Source organism: Meleagris gallopavo, chromosome 2 (genome assembly GCF_905368555.1).
Source record: "Meleagris gallopavo chromosome 2, MGAL_WU_HG_1.1, whole genome shotgun sequence".
Classification (NCBI taxonomy): Eukaryota; Metazoa; Chordata; class Aves; order Galliformes; family Phasianidae; genus Meleagris; species Meleagris gallopavo.
In genome coordinates this window covers 28,474,747-28,498,089 of record NC_139405.1, presented here as the reverse complement: position 1 = coordinate 28,498,089, position 23,343 = coordinate 28,474,747, and the positions used below count along the sequence as shown (strand labels likewise).

The 23,343-nt window shown below is 41.2% G+C and overlaps 1 protein-coding gene across 1 annotated transcript in view; it reads right to left on the bottom strand.

The window, feature by feature from the left end:
• KCNK17 (potassium two pore domain channel subfamily K member 17) overlaps positions 1-21,500 on the bottom strand; it is a 28,335-nt gene extending 6,835 nt beyond the window's left edge. The window contains exons 1-3 of the mRNA XM_085219427.1: positions 21,212-21,500; positions 10,535-10,649; positions 275-441 (exon numbers count right to left, since the gene is read on the bottom strand). Coding sequence (XP_085075553.1) covers positions 275-441; positions 10,535-10,649; positions 21,212-21,421 — 492 coding nt within the window. The 5' untranslated portion in view covers positions 21,422-21,500. The remainder of the gene's footprint in view (positions 1-274; positions 442-10,534; positions 10,650-21,211) is intronic.
• Positions 21,501-23,343: the final 1,843 nt, after the last annotated feature.

Sequence of the window (23,343 nt, the reverse complement as noted above, 5' to 3'; positions counted from 1 at the left end):
CCTAGGATTGTTAATGGCTCTAAGGCTCTGGCAATTTTCTTGCTGGAAGGGAAGCCATTAATCACAGAAGTTCTATCAGCTAATAAATTAGCTTATCTAACCTTACCTCATAGGACTGTCATAACGAAATTTATTCACTTCCCATTATTTCTGAGCATTATTGCATTTTTGGCCAAGAAGGTATGTCCTTGTTAGTCAGAGGATCAGAAATACCAAACAGTGTTCTTTCTCTCCCCAAACTTAAGAGTGCAGTATGCCTAGCCCCATTACTTACCTTCCAGTGAAACATCTCCTCTAGGTGATGGGCACTATGCTGAACCCATAACAACATCAGCTGTCCAATTTCATTCATGAGAACAAGGTTCAAGGGGATCCCAAAGAGTGCAAACAAGATGCAGAAAATTCGACCAGCTGCAGTGCTGGGGCTTAGGTTCCCATAGCCTGAACAGGGAGGAATGAGGAGTTAAATCTGAAACATTCTCCTTGCTTGTTCTCCTCCTCTAGAAGAATGAACCTCCATCTTCTACTAAAGTTAGAGAAGGTTACTGTTCCAAAAGGATCTTTTTTTTTTGTTTTTATAAATAACTGTAAACTACATCTATTGTTTGTCATATCCTATTGTACGTTGGAAAATAACATTTCTTCCCCTGCCAACTTTACTTAGTTCCTTTCCCATTTACCAGTGAATTTCCTCTCCCCTATCCACTGCCCTGGCTAGGATTTGACGTAAATGCAAAACATCCGTTTAGTTCAATTTTTGTAATCATTATTGGCATCAAGTTCACTGATAAGTGATCCTGCATCGTTGTCAGAAGGTCTCTGAATCAAAACAATAGTGTTTTAGTAATATTACCTTTGTCCCACTGAACTAGTGAACTTACCACTGCCTCCTTGCCTATACTCTTCTTCTGTGCCACAAGCATCAAATATTCCTTATTGTCAAGTTGTTTGCCATGAGTCAATAAATTTAAAAATATATATATATATTTAGCCCAAGTAAAATTCTTCAGTTTCAAACAATGAAGAAAGAAGCACATTTGAAAGTTTATCGTCCCTCTCCCTCCTTTTTTTTTTTTTTTTTAAAGCATCAAGTGGTCTAAAAAAAGACGCTGCCCACCAAGCAGAGCCTTGCTTGTATCATGGCTCAGATCATCGTATTTTCAGCAGTGCTCTTGCAACATTTGTTTTTTCTCCACACTTGATTTTTAAAATATCCTATAAACTTGCAAACCTACACTTAACATAACTTCAAGTGGTTTATGCAACAAGAAAAATAAAATCTAACTTCAGTTTCTTTCAGAGAGTTTTTTTTTTTTAATACAGAGAAAGGACTAGCATGTGATGAAAACTTCAACACTGACTTAGCTACTTAGAGACCTATAGCCTTCACTAGATTACAAAATCACTATTGCTCATTAATAATTTGCGCACCTCCATATACAAGGCCAAACTTCTATTTTTGCCATGAACACATCCCGCCAGCCACACACAGCTTTTTAGCTTGGTACAAACCTGGAGGTGCTCCCCATAGTAACACATTGCTACTGTGCTTGTAAGTGGTGCAACCCTGGGATAAAAGAAGGGAGAAGTCCAGTGGCTGGGCTCCCCACAGAAAAGAAATGGGTACAAAGATCCACTGTTTGAAGCATGGGGTTCTCATTCTTTCACTAATCTCCACCCCATGCTGACTGCAGTAAATCACCAAACAGATACATAGAATGACATGCTATCATGAACAGATGACATTATGCACCAAGCGCTGTGCTGATAACCCCCCCCCCCCTCCTCCCACTAGAGATGACTCCACAAACAGTTAATTATGCACTAAATAAACAAAACCAAACCAGAGAAGAGGTCTGGCAGTAAACTGTCTTACAGTAAATATTTTCACCTCCTTCCTACCTCCACAAACTATTTTTTTCTCCTCCAATCTGGATGGCTTCACCTCTAATACTTTTAGGCTTGAATGATTTATGGGACTTGGGCTTTAACGTACATCTTAACACATATTGCATTTCCAAAGAAATGGCTCCAACAGTCTGTGCTTGGGAAGTTGCAGAGCCCCTGGGAAAGAATGGGATGCTGTTACATAAATAAGGGTTGTTTTGAAATACAGTCAAACAAAGGGGCTAAATTAAGACTGTAGAGCAGCCTTAACTCCAATACAGTGTTCTTCACTTATGAGCAACTCTACAGGCTTATAGACTTTTCTCCCTCTGCTATATGTAATTACTGAGTTAATTCTGCCAGCTTTCACCATTTCTAGACTGCCAGGTGTGATAAACAATAGACATGCAGGCAAATAAATCTGTTACATGTTACCATGCAAGTGGATTTGAGCAATGTGTGTGATTTGCATCACTTTGACTGTGCCACATCTCAGTGGACTGGTTCCAATTTTTCCTTTTTCATGCTATTTAAGGTGATTTTCAGATGCGTCCAGAGCCAGGGTACAGAGCTGGGATACATTTACTGTAAGGCTGAAGTCTGAATATAAGCCATATATACTATTGCCAAACATTTCACAGGTTTAGATTCTTTTTCTTTTTTCCCTTCCATATCAACTTAAGAAAAGCTATATAAAGGCTTAGACAGTTTTATTTGTTTGCTTTTTAACCATAGCTTTCCAGGCTTTCTAATCTCTGTAAAAGGGGGAAAAAAAAAAACATCAGGAAAGAAGAGAAAGAATGGTGCCTGTCACGTCACTCAGTGAAGCACAGCCACCTTCAGGATTTTAGAGATCCCACACGGTGCTGCTGAATGGACAGCATCTCAAGTTACTCTGTACATTTAATTTAATTTAGAACACTACATTCAACAACATACAAAGGTCCAATGTGTACTGAGAAGTCTAGCACAGCACCAGACCTGCTTTGCATATGATTTACCTGGCACTCTTGGGCTCAGAGGCTCAAGACAATTTCTCAAAGATTTGGTGAGTAACTGCTGTAAATATATTAAAAAAATGCCACATTCAATTAGCTTTTTATACAGGATATAGGGTTTGATTGAGCAGCACATGAAAATTTAGACTCTGTAAAATAGTGAGCAATTTATATCTGATTAATGATCGACGCTTGCCTTTGGACTAGAAAAATAGGTATTCATGTCATCATATATACACTGTATATTCTTGCAACCCAAGTCATTCAATGACTCTGTATGAATCTGTTTTTAGACATCTCACAAAGGAATGGGTAAATGAGAATTACCGTAAATTGAATGAGGGTAATTATACTACTGTAGGCTATAGATCAGAAGATCTGCATCAACTTCAGAGATGAAAATAATCTACAACATCAGCAGTGTCACATTCCTCACAAACTAAGATCTCACCTGTACATGCCTGCCCTGAGGGATATACTGGGATGCTCAAAAACTACAGAGGTCAAAGTACAAGTGTTCTCATCGAAGCAGCTGAATTATCCTGTACAGTTGCGCTCATTTTGAAATAAAGTCCAACTTACAGCCCTTAGAAGATGCAAAATGAGTGATTTCATTTCTAAATGACCAGATCCACATTCACATATGTGCTTCTATTACACAGCTTCAGTAAACCCAGCTTAGTTTTCCTCTACATTCCTATATGTAGGAATCATAGAATGACTTGGGTTGGAAGGGACCTCAAGAATCATCAAGTTCCAACCTCCCTGTCACAGGCAGGGCCACAAACCTCCAGATCTGGTACTAGACCAGGTTGCCCAGGAGCCCATTCAACGTGGCCTTGAATACCTCTAGAGATGGGGCATCCACCATTTTTCTGGGCAACCTGTTCCATCACTCTCTCAGTAAAAAACTTCTCCCTGGTGATCTAAACTTAAACTCCCTTCCTTTAGTTTAAAACCACTCCCCCTTGCCCTATCTGATGTAAAAAGTTGATTTCCCTCATGTTTATAAACTCCTTTTAAATATTGGAAGATCGCAATGAGGTTTCCCCACAGCTTTCTTTTTTTCTAGGCTGAACATGCTCAGCTTCTTCAGCCTATCTTCATAGGAGAGGTACTGCAGCCTTCCTCTGGACCCTCTCCAAAAGCACCACAACCTTCCTGTGTTGAGAGTCCCAGACTTGGACACAGTACTCCAGGTGGGTCCTTAGCAGGGCACAATAGAGGGAGATAATCACCTCCCTTGCCATGCTGGCCATCTCTCTCCTGATGGAGCCCAGGATACCATTGGTCTGCCAAGCTGCAAGCACACACTGCTGGCTCATACTAAGTTTTTCATCAACCCAAACCCCTACTTTCAAGTTCTTCTCCCAGTTTGTACAAATATCTGGGATTACCTTGACCCAAGTACAAAACCTTTTGATGCTCAAAAAAGCCCACCTTTTGAGTTTATCAAGGCCCCTCCAGACAGCATACCTTTCTTCTGCTGTATCAACTGCACTGCTCAGCTTGGTGTCATCAACAAACTTGACAAGGGTCAATCCCATCTTCTATGTCTTTGATAAGGATGCTACAGTGTACTAGATTCAAGATGGACTCCATTACCATCCTTCACCTGGACATAGAGTCACTGACCACAATGCTCTGGCTATGACCTTCCCATCAATTCCTTATCTGCCAAATAGCCCACCCTTCAAAACCATCTCTCTCTGATTTAGAGATAAGAATGTAGTGGGAGCCCATGTAAAAGGCTCGGCAGAAGTCCAAGGTGGATGACATCAGCTGGCTTCCCATAATCCACCAATGCTGTCACACCCTCATAGAAGGCCATCAGATTGGTCAGGTACAACCTTTCCTTAGTAAAGCTGTGCTGGCTGTCTTGGATCATTCATCCCTTATATGCCTTAACATGTCTTCCAGGAGGATCTGTTCCATGATCTTCCCAGTCACAGAGATAAGGCTCTGTGTTTGATTATCCAAATTCCCTGGATCCTTCTCCCTCCCTTACCTGTAAATGGAAGTTATATTTCTCTTTTTCCAGTCCCTAAGGACTTTCCCTGACAGACACAACTTTTCAAATATGACAGACAGCAGCTCAGCAACCACATCAGCCTTAGGACCCTGGGATGCATGACATCCAGCCCTGTGAACTTGTACACATTCATTTCATAAGGGATTTAGAGGCTCCAATGACTTGTTAAGAGGAGGGTACTGAGGTGTGATTAATAGAAAATTAGTAAAAATCTCTCTCTTCACCCCAATGACAGTATTCCAATGACTGTGCCCCAGTTTGGCCAGTGCAACTGCTACTTCCTGCTACTGACAACGGGTGGCTTGTTTGGACCCAATTCTCACTGCTCAGCCATAAAATAGTATCTTTAGCAAAAAGCACTTAGAATGGGGGGAGGGAAGGGAGAGAGTGAAAGCATCCTCTTTGAGTTGAAAGACATCTGCAAACTCACCAAATTGCAGTTGAGGGAAAAATACAGAAATACGTTTTCATAAAAACTGCCAGCAGAAGAGTCACTTCTCCAACTAGTAACTTTATCAGAAGTTTGAGCATTCAAATATTTTTTGGGAGATTCTAGAACATCATAATCCCAGGGTTAAAGGATGTTCTTGTGTGGGAATAGGGAAGGGCTCTCAGTCTCACCTGTTGATGGTGTTTTGCTTTGGATAATCAAACACTCAGAAAAGCCTGGGAGCTAGGTACCTTGCCTTACAACAAACATCTGATCCACAAGCCTGCTGGGTAGTCCAGCAAGGAATGCCACTGCTATAATTACACTACTTTGCATTACACATTTAATTGCCCAGAGAAAAATGTTTCAGTTGGCAGCTAAGAAGATCTCCAGATACATGAAAAAACTTCACACTCCTCTGCTACACTCAGTGAGTGCTCAATCCAATGAGCTCTTAGCAAGAAGTACTCTGCCAGCTCCTCCTCTAACACCTCTCTGAAGACACAAACATATTTCCTCGCGCTTCTTAGAAGTGACTTGAATGTTTTCATTTAGGCTAAATGAAAGTTTTATTCATGATAAATTCATGTGTTGCATTGAGGGAAAAAAAGATTTAAGTTCAGTATAAGTAGAGAAGATGGCAGTGGTGGCCTAGAATCTCTAGAACTGCATGGAGGACCTCATTTAGATTCCAGTAGTTAGTGGGTATAGAAGAGATGCCCCTCACTATTAATTTTAACTGGTGCTGTGATAATATTAGTTACTGATCTCTACTTCAATAGATTAAAAACATATTTGAGCCAATTTATTAATCAGTTTTGTCTCCATGGAGTTACAGGCAACAGAAACATTTGATTGCACACTCCTTGAGTCTGTGACTTAAAACCGTCTGTGGAAGATCAGGATGAGTACTGGAGCCTTCTTTTATACTAGTCCAGTATACTAATGCATACTGGAGGCTGTGTAATATGCTTAGTTCCAACAGGACAAGATGGCATATGGCTGGAAAGCAGACTGAATATGTTCCTCTGAATTTAGGCAATAGCTCAGAGAACATTGGCAGGAACACCATCTCCATAATCCCTTGGTGATGTTCCATGGACTGTTGTGTCCTACTTGGACAAACCTGTACAGCAGCTTTACTGGATGTCACAGGGCAGGGAAAAGATCAATGCATTGAAGGTGCACTGTTCTTGAGCAGAGAATGTCCCTGGAGAAACCAGAGGATTAAAATGTGAAAGTGACCCTAGTCTATTATTCCACTTTGAGACATTGAGATGTTTGTTTTAACTGGATTTCCCAGAGGATCGCAATGGACAGAAGCCAGTGCACAGGAGCTCCATCACATACTGGTCAGCACTACAGTGGATTAAAATTTTAGAGACAAAAGTCTTGTTGGTCTAAAACCCTACCCTGCCAGGAGTGCCAGGACTTGCTAGCTCTGATCTGGTTGTTTTTCCCCCATGGGAATAATTTGTGCCAAAGTACTAATGATCCTCAAAAGTATATGAAACACCATCTGACACTCATCAACATTCTACTTGCTCTTTGCTAGCTTCTTTGGAGGGCTGCTGCTAAGAGCTATCATCACTTTTTTTTTGTACTGCAAGATGGTTTCCTTGCTTTTACTACTTTATTTTATGCTTAAATTCATACAAATGAATACTTGCTTTGCTATCAGGAAATAGGGACACAGCACTAGGTAACAGCATCCACATACCTAAGATAATGGAAGATACTTGGGCTGTGAGAGAAAAATACTCTTCCTTCTTTTAAGCAAGCACAAACAACCTCAATCTTAAGTCCTTTTCCTTTCATCTAACAACAACAACAAGAAATCTCACCACCCTGTGGTGTTTAACTTCAATCTTGTGCCCCACTCTGAACTTGCTTTGATCTCTGTGCACTGGTAGTCCAAGATAACTAGGAAGAGAGCAAACAGAGGATAAGGATGTTTGAGGGATAAAACCAACTGAAAATTAGCTTATCTTTCCTTAATCACTTTCACTGTTACTCTCAAGATTATTCTTCAGGATAAAGAGAAAAATCTCCTACTGAAAATGAGATAACATACGGTACTTGGGATGACATAACATGTAAACAACATGTAAAAAAAGGAGGCAATGAAGAATATCAAAACAGTGATGAGAAGGAACTGACTGTTAGTCCCATGTGTTGAAAAATTACAATCATAGAACAGCTTAAGTTACAGGAGGCCTTAAATATTACCTATTTCCAACTTCCTGCCATGGGTAGAATTGCCAGTTAATTGCAGTTCCATTCAACTTACGATCAATAATTATCTGGACTTAGAGCCCTCCTTCAAACTCTTCAAGCAACTTTTGGTACATACATCTCTTCTTTGAATCTTCAGAATTAGAGTACCAAGCATGTCCAGCCTGCAAGTTACAATCTTGCATTTTTTTTCTAAGCAAAATTTATAGGCAGCTTTTAATCACTACTGGAAATAGATGAGACTGATTTAAGTGGAACAAAGGGACAGCATAGAAGAGACTGCATCATGAGTGATAAGGGTATCAACTGTGTCAGTGAGGAAAGCAGTTGATACCACCCAGCCAGCATGAATGGGAACGAAGCTAACATCCCTTCCTGTAGTTGAGGGAGAAGTTCTGGTGAGGACTTCATAGAAACACAACAAGTCTTCTGAAGGAGGCAAAGGGCTTGAAACAGAACCAGGAGCTGATAGAACGGAAAGAGCATCTCAAGGCAAAGGGAATAAGGTAAAAGATAATGGCAGCACTGTTTGAGAAGTTTAAGGAAAAAAAAAAACAAACAAACCAAAAAACAGCTGACGTAAAAGCCTCACAGAGATTACATTGTATAAGAGGCCAGTAAGGAAGAACAGCATCACTTGCAGAAAGAGAGCATGGAAAATAAGCTGCCCAAAATAAAACCAAACCAAAACACCAATCAACCCAAGTGTGCAGCAGCTTGAACACACGGAGTAGAACCTTCCAAATTTTCCACCACAATCTTTATTCTCCCTAGGGTTTTAAAATCTCTTTTCTCCATTACTATTTAGCATTATTCTTTCTGAAGCCATTTGCCAGAAAGCATTTATCAAACAGTTGTTGGAACTACTACCCATGGATTCTGCAGAGTTGAACCTGCTTTCAGTGGTTCCATACCTGCAGCCTGGCTCATCCTTACCACACATAGCCTGAAAGCCTCACCACAGCCTCCTCATAAATAAATAAATAAATAAATACATACATACATACATACAAACAACTCCATTGTGCTATTTCCACCATAGCTGTGCCTTCCATATGGAGCTTCCTACTGAGCATCACTCCTTTGAACTTCACTGAGTTCTTTTAACTTACTTTCGAGGTGAAGCTCTGAGGAGCTGTGCTTTTCACTTCTACAACATACCATCACCTACAGTGTTAATGTACTAACCTGTTGTCAATTAACAGTCTAAACAGCCTAAATAAGAAAATCCAAGGCCTAGCAGTTCCAAGTTCTCTTTGTAGACGTGACTTGAGCAATTACAAAGTCATTAGCAAGTCTCCTAAAAACAAAGCTTTACATCAGTAAAAGATAAGCAGGTGCTTAGTCTAGATCTCTGCCAGCATCACAAAAAACCCTTACATCTGAACATGACAAATTTGATTCTCCTGAACTGTTAACTTAAATTGGACGCGGTAAAACAGGGTAATTCTAACAATTTAGAAACGAATCGGGATTAAGGATGGAGCAAAGCAGCTCTGAACGGACGTCACTGTACCAGAGACTGGAACGAAGCGCCCGGGCTTCACACTGCAAAGTCATAGCTCGTGCAGCCCCGTTTGGCGACGCACCACTGCCATCATCTGGCGCAGCCCGTACCTCGTGGTAAGGCATCACACAGAACAAAACACGTGCTAAAGAGCAGATCGCAGAATGAGAGGAATGACAGGACTGTAGGGGTTGGAAGGGACCTCCGGAGATGATCGAGTTCCATCCTCCTGCCAAAGCAGGTTCCCTACAGCAGGTCGCACAGGAAAGTGTCTAGGTGGGGCCTGGACAGGAATTAGTTCACGGGAATTTTAAGTGGAAAAAAAAACCCAAAAACAACCCACGACCATCTCTGTCTCAGCTCTTGCTTTGAGGCTTAATGTTCTGAAATCCATGCATCTTCAAGAACTGTCAGAGAAAATTCAAAATAAAACTCCACCTGGCTGCACAAAGAAAATTCCAAATCTAAAACACATTTGAAACAGAAGAGAGCTGACAGGTGTGTCATAACTCAAGAGATTCATGAGGTTTTGTTGTTTTTTAACATATGTTGAATGACTTTCTCCCTACCCCACATTCTCTTCCCCCCACAGTTTTTATAATGCTGAGTTACATAGTGAGAAAAGATGTCTGGGAAAGTTATTAATGGTTTGGGGGACTGGGGATACACACTGACAATAATTAATAGTATCTGCATTAAGTTACACTGTGCATAAATCCATTTTATTGTTTGCATTCTCTTCCCTCCCATTTCCATCATTCCTTCATGGCTTTGCATTACTCATTTGCTGGAACTGAACCGAACTGTTTCATTTATCCAACTGTGGGACTTCTACCCAAACGCTCAGGCTCTCATCCAGTGAGATGAGAGAATAAAGTAGAATAAAAGCTTTTCAAAATACTTCTCTCTCTCTTTGTGAGAGAGAAAGCTCACTTCAATGCACAATTCACCTTGTACCTCTCAGACAGAACTAGGTCGGAGAAAGAGATGAGAAAGTATAAGGAAAGTTGTTGGGTCTCCTCCTTGAAGATCTTCAGAAGCTGCCTGGGCATGCCCTTGGGCAGCCTGCTCTGTGTGTCCCTGCTTGAGCAGGGGCTGAGCTGGGTGACCCTCAAGAGGCCATTCTGAGGTATAGGGAGTATTGCATCACCTTGAAGCAATACTATGTTGCAACCAAAAAAAACCTGAGGAACTTTAATAGAGGTACATACTGAGCTAATTATCCTTGCATCTAGATGGAGATTGTTATTACACTGGCATTGAGAAAACATTTCTTGTTTCTTGGGAAAGGTTCTTATGTAGTCACCCATTGAGAAACCATATAGTTCTACTACATAGACCAGTAACATGAAGTCCCCCAGAGCTGAACAGTGTCTAATAGAACATATCCTCATTCTTGCCTCACTGCCACCCATAAGGCCATTCAATCAGCTGGAAACTCTTACCAATGGTTGTTACTGCAGAGATGGAGAAGAAGAAAGACCCGCTGAAGTCCCACCTGTCAAGGCTAGTAGTGTTTCCCTGAATGGCTACACCACTCTTGTAGGCTTCGATGATACCCTGCAAAGAGACAATACCATGAGATCCCAAAGAGTCCCGTACGGCAACTTCATGTGACTGACATTTCTAGCGCTGGCTGGTAAAGTCACAAACTACAACTACTTTGGACCATAACATTTCCCTTTTAATAGAAGATATCCTGTGCCCCAGAGACCAAAGAATTGAGAGGTCAGGAAAGCCAAAAAACAGTGTACTGATTGTAAGAAAAAACATCTACAGAACAGCAGGAAGTTGCATGTGGTAGACATGGATGTGGAAGAAACCAGAGGGCAAGGAATGCCTACAGAAAGCCCAGTCAGAGCATTATTGATTGCCCTACAGCATATTCATAGGAAAACAAGCTGTTTCCAGATGGGATGTTCTGATGGCAGAATCCCCAGAGCAGTAAATAAACATGCACACAAAAATGAATTAGAACCTTTGCATACACTGCAGAGAAATATGTGTTGTAAAGTGTGACATGGAAACAATACAAAATCACCAGCCTACTACTTTTGGACAGCTTGTCCCTACCCCATGGCTGTAAGTATGAATAAATTAGATTTAGATTGGAACAGTATGATGCCCAATTTTATTCACTCCACCTGGGAAAGACTCAGATTCCACTATGGTGAAATTTACAGAATTAAGGTAAAAGCAGGCTATCAGACATTTTAGCAGTGCCCACATCTACCTGTGTTTTCTTATGCCAATAAAGTCAAAGATATTCAATGGCATTGTGAAGAAAACTATATTAGTCACAGCATGGACACTAGGCATTTTATACCCACTGGCCAAGAAAATCCTTGAGAGCCGATTATCCTTGAATGCAAAGTGTAGTCAGGAGTAGATAAAATTCATCACTTCTGAGGAAGACATCCAGATTTCAAATAACACTATCCCTATACCATCTATAAAACTGCTGATAAAGCATCCATCAATGATAATATCATTGATCATCATAATAACGGAATCATTCTCAGGTTAGATTTGCATCAGTAATCGGCTTTATAAAGTTGTAGTTTATATACCCGTCAAGAAAACCAGTGCCTCTAATCCACAAAGTACAGAAGCAGGTGAAGGCATACTATGCTATAAATGATTTCTGAAATTATACATGGCTATGAATTAAAAGCAGTTTACAGAGACCCAATCAGCATCTTTACATGGACCATTATCTTTTTCTCTGCAGAGTTACCAGTTCTCACACAAAAAGCAAGGAACAGCTCTAAGATCATGGGTGATTACAACTGTTCAGTTTCTTGTTCTCGAATCATAGAGAACTGAAGTGATGCAATGATGTGAAATCAAGCATTTAATGCCTTGGTTCCTGTGGCTTGCCATTTCCTGTGATAAGACGTCCCACAAGAACATCTACTGCTGATTTCTGTTACAAGAAACTTCTGTTTGTTTGCGCAAATTTGGCCACAGTTTCTTACTAACCTCTCTAGTCCTTAAGCTTATGGCTTTAAAAGCTTGATATTGTGTAATGGTGTCAATTGCTGAGTTCATATCAATAGGACATCAAGCAGGAGAATGGAAAACGCACTGTATGCAAAGGGTTTTTTAAAGTTTATCTGAGAGCAGGACTGTTGACATTCCAGCAGGTATATGCTGGAATATGTGTCTTCAAGACAAAATATGTAGGACTGCTGAGATCACAAGCTACACAAGGAAAATGTGAGAGAATAACAGGCCTTTTATCTTCAAATTTACACTCTAGTTTCATGGGTAGACGGTGCATGTGGGGAGAAAACAACAGATTTGTCACCCATTGAAGATTCCAATGTCTCCCTTGATATTTCAAGAATTATTTTATACTCTTGGGGACCGCATTTCCTGACTGCAGTGTTTTGAAACATCTTCAGGTCATTGTGTTAACTTCCCCTGAGGTGATGCTGCTACCAGGAAACATGGCATTTAAGAGGCTGCAGGTAGGCTCAAGTGCTTGCACTGAATGGCACCACATTCCTGCACTCAGCTCAGCAGGAAGGTAACACAACTCATTGACTGACAAAGAGCAGACAGTGAGCTTTCTTGTGCCTGCTGCTTCTGGGAATGAAACACCTCACATATTTACAGGAGGTCTCCAATGGCGCCTTCAGCTGTAAGTGTCTGGCTACATCTTTTGTCTTTCCCTGTTAGATTGTGCTATCAAACACCCAGATAACATGATTAACTGTGAGGATTCTCACTGTGCTTGTCACAATCTGATATGGGGATGTCTGAATGCTCACACAAATCAAACCCACCTGAATAAACTGTCACTCCTGTCAGAAACCTGAAGTTCATCACTAGTAGAAAGAAAGAGCTACTGATGCAACCCTTTATGTGGAGGGATTCTTAGAGGGTGGAAATAAGGATACTTATAATACCCAGAATCAACGTCAGAAGCACAGCAACAATGATCAAAAATTAAAGATTAATTTTTCTGACAACAGTAGAAGTGAAAGTGATGGAGCTTGACTTCCTACAGATGTGCCAGTAAAGGCATATTCATGAAAGAAATCCATAAGTGGCTAAGTTAGACTACAAACTCCTGGAGGATGAGAGAATATTCAGGGAAATGTATCAATGTGTACTTGCCATAACTTAATAAGATTCTCTAGACATCTACTTTTGGTTAGTGCTCTTTTCATAAGAAAAATTAGAAGTGGTTCATCATTTTGATAGAACACACTGGAGAAACCCAACTAATAAACAGTTAGGGCAACTGAATCCTCTCTGGCTTTCCTACTGAAAAATTACCAACTTCTCTCTGTTGCTTTTTTTTTTTTTTTTTTTTTAAGCAAACAAAAATACAGAAGCACTGGTTGGTGGGTTCAAAACTTATTAAAGAACTGAAACATACATAAGATCACATCTGCTTGGTTCCTTTGGCATGGCTTTGAGAACTATAGACATTTCTCACTTTGCTTTACATTGATTTGGGGGGAAGGCGGGGGAATCCTAAGGGTTTTCTGTTTTCTCTTAGTTTTCTCTTAATTAGGTTAATGATTTATGCTGTGTCTTCTGAGACCTGACGTGTTCCAAGGTACAGTCCCAAATCCAGTTTTTCAGAAGTGGATATCTGGCTGATCTAACACATCAGTTTATATCACCAGCTGCTCAGCCACAACATCGAACTTGTGAAATCTGGGCTTGCTATTTTGGGAACTTGAAATGTCACATGTCTAATTCAGAAGTACAAGAAGGAAGCAGCAGGTGGTTAAAGTAGGAAAAAACGACTCTCAGGACTCAGTTCTGCTTTGGTTTATACTAGCAGAAAAGCTAAATAACAGGAATTTTACTTCTCTGTACTTATGTTCTCCTCTAAAATAATCAAAATAATTTATGGGTCACAGAGACTACTGCAAATATTCAGCTGACAATGCACGTAACATTTTGAGCCTTCTATAGAAGTCTCTATGGAGCTAATTGCTATAGAACCTTTAAATTAGGATCTTCTAGATTAACAGGGCTTCATGAGTCAATGAAAATTCGTTTGGAAGCTGCCACATTTTTTCTATCAGTGAGGTTGCTCTGTTTCTTGACAGTGTCATGCAAAGCCTAATTCCATCATCAAATCTTATCATAGTTGATGGTTAGAAAAAAAAAAAAACAACAACATGACTTCCATTCACAGTAGTCCATTTAAATGCAGGTGTCTGCCTGACTAACTGATAAAACATGGTTCAGAACATTTACATGCAGTGTCCCACTTAGTTTCGCTTAGCTCTTAAGTTTTTACTTACAAACATAACAAACTAATCCTGTAAAGCCTATTTTTGTATGTCCTTCTGCCAGGAATTCCCTCCTTTAATTCAGTCTCACTAGGAACTCCGTGAGGAACGTATGGATTTCTACCACAAAGCAAACTTATTTTAGGATGGCAATAACCTTTTTTCCTTTTCTCTACTGTCAGTAAGAATAATTGCTGGTTCTTCCTAAAGGAGTATCCCAATAGAAGTTCCAACTTCCTTACTGCCGTTAAATAAACACAAATTAAAATTAAAATAAAACCACTGCCTCAGCCTGACTGCCATGAAGGCCTATTCAGCTCCAGGGCTGTACTTCTACAAATGACTGACAGTGAATGTCTCACTCCACCTGTGAAACCATTCCACACGGCTTTGTCTTAACAAACCCAACACAGCTACAGTCATAGCAAAAATTAAACATCTGTCTCATTTACATTTCTAAAACCCTTTTCTGCTCTTAAAGAAAAAGAAATAAAGGAAGAAAGCGAGGAATGAGAAAGCCTATTTAAGTATCTCCAGAAGATTAATGCACACAGTCTATAATTACCTTCTCTTTTGATATGCCTGTATTACATCTTTTTCTTCCCTTGAGAAATGTAGGTTTATTCTTTTTCCATTTGCTGTGGAGTCACTCTTACTTTCAGCTGCACCCTAAGTCATTGTTTCCCACCACCCCATTGCTCACAGTGTATGCTGTGTTACCAGTTCTGGACAACTTCCAGCTTTCTCAGCTGGTGTACTTCTCTTTTCTAAAATCTCATATCACAGGTTGGCCCGTCTATCACCAGCAGCAGCTTATGGCTAACAGCTTGGCTTCTCATTACCAACTGCTGCCAAAGGGAGAAACATTATTTACTCTACCCTTCTTAACATCAACTGTAAACTTCATCCTTCAGCCCTGTGCCAAGTCACAACTATAGGTGAACTTAGGTAAAGCTTTCAGAAAAGGCATTTAAAACCAGCAACAAGGAACGACTGCATGTGTATATGTAAACAGAGACACTGTTTTCCTTCCTATTTTTACTTTCTCTGGAAGACTATATTTCTCATCTCTACACAGAAAAACAAAAAAAATAACAAACAAGCACAAAGTTTAGAGCAAGAAAATAAAGTTTGTATAAATTATTAATTAGATTAATTTGAACTTATCTGCCTCCGTTATAATAACAAGAGATAAAGTAACACAGGGGAACATGGTGGTAGGACAAAGGGAAGTGATTTCAAACTTAAAGAAGGTAAATTTCAGTTGGATATAAGGAAAAAGTCTTTTACAGTGAGGGCGGTGAGGCACTGGCACAGGTTGCCCAGAGAAATGGTGAATACTCCATCCCTGGAGACACTCAAGGTCAGGCTGAACGGGACTCTGAGCACCTGATGGAGCTGTAGGTGCCCCTGTTCACTGCAGGGGAGTTGGACCAGATGGCCTTTAAAGGTCCCTTCCAACACTATGGATTCTATGATTCTAGCGTGATGCCACAGAAGATCAAGACCATTCCAAGCATATCTACAAGAACTCCTGAATCATGCTGTCTCTTATTTCAGGATAATAGAGAGACAAATCACTTTTTACTGAAGAAGAGTACTGCAAAAGGAGTCAAGAGAATGACCCTTTCATAAAATACAGTTCCAGTCACTGCCCTTGTGATTCTGAACTACAGCATTTTGGCCACAGTTCATAGCAAATGAGATACAGTGCAAGAAACTTCATCCCCACGCCTAGCTGAAGCTTATACATTCATACAAACCAACTTCTCCAGGGAGCATACAGCCTCTCCAAAATTGTAATTGAAACAATGCATTTCAATTACGAATGTAATTGAAACAATGCAAACAGTTTCTCACCTTCACAGTCTATCAATGAGGTAAAGAAGGTATTCCCAAGGCACCAAACTAGCATTCAGAGCCATGATGAAATATCATCTCACAATCTTTGTGCTCTGGAAGTTCTATGTAATGTTTCTATATAAACACCCATTCACATTTCATAGAATTCCAGCTGCAATCGGAAAAAAACAATGTTAATCTTGATCTCAGATTGTGAGGACAAGGGTCAGTTAACTTCAAAATAATTTAATAAAAGATTATGGATTACACCACTCCCAGGCATGAACTCTGATTACCTGTCCTCTCCCAGGGAAGTTTACTTGAACAGTAAGGGAGTAAGAGCAGGCACAAGATTCATTAAGGATACTGATTTCTGAGTTTTCTTAACTTCATGTCGTTCAGATAACCTGAAATCTGATCAAATAATTACTCCCCCCAAACAAACAACACAACAAAAATCCCAAAGGAATACACACAGTTTTGCTCATGTAATTGGTGTTAGCTCCACTGAACTAAATGAGCTCTATCAGCAGTAGCATTTTTACTGTTGCAGCTGGGTCTGCACATTCTCTTAGTAACAGTTAATTAGAAAGAATCATGAGTATGTTAATTTCTCTCAGATATGGATCCGGGGAAAAGTGTGCTGGCTACAATTTAACCCAAGTATAATACATATTGATAATATGTTAGAAAAAGCAATTACAGCTGATCAACTCTATTTCACCCGTGACACGCTAATGGATATTCTGACTAAAGTGGGTCATATACAGATATATCACTGCTCCACAATACAGCCAGTGCTGTTGCATTAAGTCTCTTAGCACCAGCAGGGATCTCTGATGCTCACCCCTTAACAGTCAACTTCTGCTGTATCAACTCTGTGCAAGATGACTTTATTAAACTACATTTGCAGGGCTGTATTTCCTGACAGTTGCAAAAATGTGTCAGTTTAATATCAGTGCAAGCCAAAGTATAGATGAGGATCTTTCAGTCACATGGGAACTACTTCTCTTGTAGTCATTAACCTGGTGGCTCCAGCTGTTGACTCTGGAGATAACAGTATCTATACCCACCTATAGGCTTTTAGTTCATGACCTGCCCTTTAGTATTAAGTCTTTTACACTATGCCTTAAATCTTGCCAGATGAAAAAGTATTTATTTTCATTAAGCTCAGTTTTGATTTTCTTCTTCCCAGTTTATTTATATGACGTGGTTTAAGTAACTTTTTACATCTAAAATGTTAGAAAGCATATAGAACAAGATAATAAATACTGGAAACAGCTGTGTTAAGTGATTAGTTATAGAAAAAAAGAAAAGATTGCACAAAAAGGACATCACAGTAACAGCCCAACACAGAAAATGCAGCATTGCAAGTCTGGCCATATGGACAATCTTCTAACTAAAGAAATGCTGAAAAGCAGAGCAAATGTAACTAAATCTGTATCTGTAGCCAATGACAAAAACACCAAGTTTGGAGCACAACTCAGCTGCACCAGAGCTACTTATTCTTCACCAAAGCAGTAAAACAGGGACTTATACTCTAGAAGGGGTGGAGGAGTCACTGTAGAATCATAGAATGGCCTGGGGTGAAAAGGACCTCAAAGATCGTCAGTTTCAACCACCAGACCAGGCTGCCCAGAGCCACATCCATTTGAATGCCTTGAATGCCTCCAGGGATGGGGCATCTACAACCTCCTTGGGCAACCTGTTCCAGTGCATCACCACCCTCGGGGTGAAAAACTTCCTCCTAATATCTAACTTAAACCTCCCCGTCTCAGTTTAAAACCATTTCCCCTTGTCCTATCACTATCCACCCTCATAAACAGTTGTCCCCCCTCCTGTTTACATGCTCCCTTCAAGTATTGGAAGGCCACAGTGAGGTCTTCCCGGAGCCTCCTCTTTTCCAAGCTAAACAAGCCCAGTTTCCTCAACCTTTCTTCACAGGAGAGAAGATGTTCAAGAAACATGTGAATGTGGCACTGGGAGACATGGTTACTGGGCATGGTGGTGGTGGGTGTGCAGTTGGACTGGATGATCTTAGAGGTCTTTTCCAATCTTAATGATTCTATGGCTCCAAGTGCATCAAACTGAGTTTTGTTTGTCTCGGACCAATTCCACACACGTCAGCTGTAAGTGATGTGACCATAAAAAAAGTGCCTTCTTTGTCTGCAGCTTCACTCGCTGGATGCTTCTGGAAGGGTTCTCACATCTGGAACTAGCATCATTTTTACCTGGACCAAGACTCTTAGGTACTTCCCTTCCTCCCAGTGAAGTCCAGTTACCCTCAGTACAGTGAAGAACAGTAATCACCTGAAATCTGCCACATGGCATCTGTTTCCACTTTCTGCAAAATTCAGAGCTTCCTTTGATGTGACCTCACACTTTAAAACAAAGATCATCATATTTATAACAAACCAGATAGCACCCACTCTATACGTTGCCTAGTGGCTTCTCAGGAGCTGTTTGCTCCTGATCTTGTTCTTTGTGAACAAGTGTTCATATTACAGACTTCATTTAAGTGTCACAAAAATGGCCAAGGGACAGAGGTCAACAAACCCTAACACACCTTCCTTGAGTAGATGTTAAGTTACTGGACGCACAGCAGTTGTCCCTTACTCTGTTCCAGCCATAAATAATGAAAGCCAAGAAAAATGCAGATCAATCTTCCCTACACAGGTAGGAACACGCAAGCATGTATTTTTGTGTGGTTATACGTGAAACATATATATGCGCTACCCTCTGTTACATAGAAAAATGCAGAACTACAGAATCCAGCAGGGGAAGAGCCAGCCAGAAAAACAGCTGTGGGAAGCAGGGCCCCACAACTAAAGAAGTCACACACCGAGCTAACACATTTTCCCTGTTTGTTGTTGGTCTGCTATCTCCAACTCTTCCTGTTTTTTGTTTTCCTAACTAGGCAATTGTTTCTGATCCAGAAAGATGTGAGCCATGGAAGTCAGAGGACAAGAACTCGCTGTCTAGTTCTCCTTGCGTGGTTTGGTTGCCTTCACCTTTCCTTCTGCCCATCCTCACAGCACACTCTCCTGTCAGCTCCCCAAAGCAGGAGCTCTCTGTCTAGGCAAGGGCTGGAAGAGTGGATTGCCAATTGTGGATGGTAACTAGGAACTAAGCGATAAACAGGTTGTAAAATGGTATTTGCACATTGCTTTGGCAAACTGAGATTTTATTCTATATTGGCTCCTATGCACTTTAAAGTAAACCTAGATTTTCAGAATTATCCAGGAGTCTAAAAGAAAATTGCTTTGACGTTACAGACAGTTCATCATTATTAAATTTTACTCAGTGCTTTATGCTTCCACACTCTTTATATGCCTTCTATATTGGCAAATAATCATCAGTGTACCTAAAATACATGTTTGTTATCTGAAAAGGGCTAATAATGATGTTGTCTGTATTAAACTCTGCATTAAGCAATTCACTGTACACAAGAAGTCGCATTTTTTGAGCACGCTTAAAGTAAATAAACAGTGCCATACAGGAAATGAGAAAAGAGTGCAGGAAAATAAGCAATCCTGGGGATTATCTGTTTAAGATTAATCTCTCACGGTGAAAGTTATTAAAAATAACACATGAAGCCATTCAAAGAGTATGGTTTCTCAAAATACAAAGGCATGAGCAGATGCTAAAATAAAACCAAACTTCCTTTTATCTTCCTCATCCAGATTGCTTAGGTCATAATTAAATACTGACTTGACATGTTAAAGCAATAGATCATCTAAAGGGATTTGCTGGTTCTCCTTCTCATGTGACTACCAGACAATACCAAGAATTAGTAGGAGTCGTCCTGCAGGGAAACACCCATGAGAACGCCATTAAAAGGACCTTGCTGCCTATTCAGTTGTAGTTGCCTTCTCCCCACTGTCATCACCACGTTGCTGTCATTCACCAAGGGAAGCCCCGGGCGGTCCCAGAGTAGGCCCATACTTGCTGCTCCTTGTGCTAGCACTGAATTAAACTCAACTTCCAGCCACCTCTATGGAACGCCAGGCTGGTCTGCTCTGATGTATTTATCACGTCCCTCTGACAAGTATTTCAAAAGACTATTTACATCCCACACTTGGGGCTATACACAGCACACAATACAAACAATAGGAGTAAATACCATGGTAGCTTTCAAGGGATCAACTTTATAGGACCAACTGACTGCTTGAGAGAATTTGCCACTCAGAAAGTCAGGGGATGAGACATAGGTATCAGCACAGTTTTGTCTGCTGGGGCATTAGTGAATTTCCCAACAAAGTTATCTATTGGATGGTTTTCTATTTTTTTTTTATTTCTCTCTGCTGGGAGGAGAAGGGAGAAAGTGTAAATAGTTATATTTTAGGATTTTAGGTCCTTTGAGCTCTGATGACCAGCCACAATGATTCCAGCCACAGCAAGTACTGCTTACACACTCCCCCTCATCTTTTTCTCCACCAGCACCAATCTGAGGTAGACAGAGACCAAAATAAGCAGTACGCAATCAACCAGCAGCACATCCAAAACTGGAATGGTTTGTGTAAATATTCAGCACCCTTTAATCTTATATATAGGGGGTAGCAAAAAACATCTATCCCATTTCATACATTTCTACATCATAAAATATAGCTACTTCAATGAGATTGCATTTCATCCACCTTTACGTGCTGCAGCCTCCCCGCACATGTTCTCAGAAGCTTTCCTAATGTGACTCAAGCGGCTCCTTACCAGGATTTTTCCATTTCCCCTCAGTTAAGGAACAGAAAATCAGAAGAAAAAAATATCAAAAACTAATTACAACAACGAATTGAACGTACCACACCAAAGCCATTACAATTTCTCACTTGTAAGATGCCAGAGGCTACATGTAATTTATACTTGATTAATTCAGCAGCGAACCAAACCTCCCTGCCATTCATCCCATGTACCCTCCGCAGGACCCGCCACCTACAGACCAGCGAACGCCGCAACTCCTGCGAGGACAGCAGCGACGGGGAGAAGCCCTTATACGAGCTGATGCTCGGGCAGCCCGGAGCTCACCTGGATGAGCCTCTGCAGGGCGGGCCCCTGCAGGCAGGTGTGGTTGGCGAGCAGTTCCCAGCGCTGCTGGAGGAGCCGCCGGGCCGCCCGCACCTCGGCTGGCCTTTCCAGCGCCTGCAGCACGCCGGCCCCCAGCCCCACGTAACCGAGGTAAGCCAGCAGCAGCACCGGCACTCCCCAGCGCCTCCGCCGCCCCGCCGCCACCCCCATGACTGCCGTCGCCGCCGTCGCCCGCGGGGCAGAAAAAGCCGGGGCGGAAGGAGGCAGAGCCCGGCCGGCCCCTCCCCGGCCCCCGCCCTCCCCCGGCGCCGCACGGAGCCGGGAGGGATGCGGCTGCTCAGGTTCTGTCGCCGGCAGCTGCGCCGCTCCAGTACCGCCGGCTGTGGGTCTGCTGTCATCCTTCGGCACAGCTGCTGAGTCAGTTTTAAAGGCAGTAAATGGATTTTTCCGGTAACGATTCTTTCGTATAAGCCATCGGAAACGCACCGGTGTAGATCGGATGTAAAGGTGAACAGCAGAGAAAGGAACTCATGCTGTAATCCTTTCATTGCTTTCCTTTGAGCACCTTCATGCAGGTACTCCCCCATTTGAGCCCTTATTTTCTTGTACAGGACAACATCTAAAGAGCCACTCAGTTCTTGCACAGATAGTGACAACCCACCAAATCGTCATGGGTGCACAGAAAGTCTGTAATTTGCGTATTTTATTGCAGAAAATGAAATAAAGCGGAACAAAACTGCTAAACTTCTGAGCAGGAAAGTTCTCACACTGCTCTGTGATTTTATTGCCACGATAGTGTTTCATAAAAACACAGAATCATTACAGTTGGAAAAGACCTCTAAGATCATTTCATCCAGCCTTGAGCTCACCCCACCATGCCCACTAGCCATGTCCCTCCATGCCACATCCACACAATTCTTGAACACCTCCAGGGATGGTGACTGCACCACCTCCCTGGGCAGCCCATACCAGCACCTCATTGCTCCTAATTTTTCCTAATACCCAGCCTGAACTTCCTCGACACAACTTAAGGTCATTGCCTCTTGTCCTATCACTGTTACCTAAGAGACTGATCCCCACCTCACCACAACCTCCTTTCAGAGAGATAAGGTCTCCCCTGCGCCTCCTCTGGACTGAACAATCCTAGGCAGTGCTCAAACATGTATTGCAGCACTGGGACTGCTAAAGTGCTGATGTTTTCTGGGAGATGCTTTGGGCTGTGTATCATAAGCTCACGGTCTTTCTGATAAGATTCAGAATTGCACATGCAAAGTTCTGTCAACATAAGACTGGCAAAGTTTCTATGTTAAAACACTGTAAGATATACCAATTCCTGCTTAGGATATGTCATGAACACAGCCCAAAAACAAAGAAGCAAAAAATCCAAAATACTAGCTGCTTATTTTTGCCTTTTCAATGTTTTCATTACTGAATGATGCATAAACTGGAAAAAAAATAAAAAAATTCCCACAAATAATAACCGAAGAAAGAAAAGATGTAAAGAAACTGAAAAGCAGATATACTGTTTTCTTTCATTCAAGATACATAAGTAGAGCATTTTCACACTATAACCACATTAAAATCAGTTTGTATAAAGCACGCTACTATGTAGAACATATCTGATAACATTTACACTCAAATAATGTAAAACAAATAGCAGGCGAGGCTCAGGGTTTGCAGCTGTAGGACTGCATGAAAACCCAGAGCATTGGGCATGTGCTTGCTAGAAGGAATTTGGGGAGGGAGAGATTAAAATTCACAATATATCTTGGAAGAATGACATAACATTTTAACAAAATGTCTGGTTAATTTTCATGAGTATTCTCAGGAATGTCACTTTGCAATTAGCAAATGTATTGTACAGGGATTGCTCCAAAAGTAATGCCAATCAGAGACAGATGTTGGTAATACGGCAGAAAAAGTTGAACCTTCCCACCAATATCTTATAACATGTTGTTGCTGTGTGACAGATGGCAGCAGAGGGGCAGTCTGACACAATGGCATCTGACATGGAAGTGTGTATGAAGCAAAGGTGTGTCTGAAATCCTCAGTATGGAAAAAATGGCACCCATTGACATCTTCTGATACTTGATGAACATTTCTGGAGACGAAACAGAGGATGTGAGCATAGT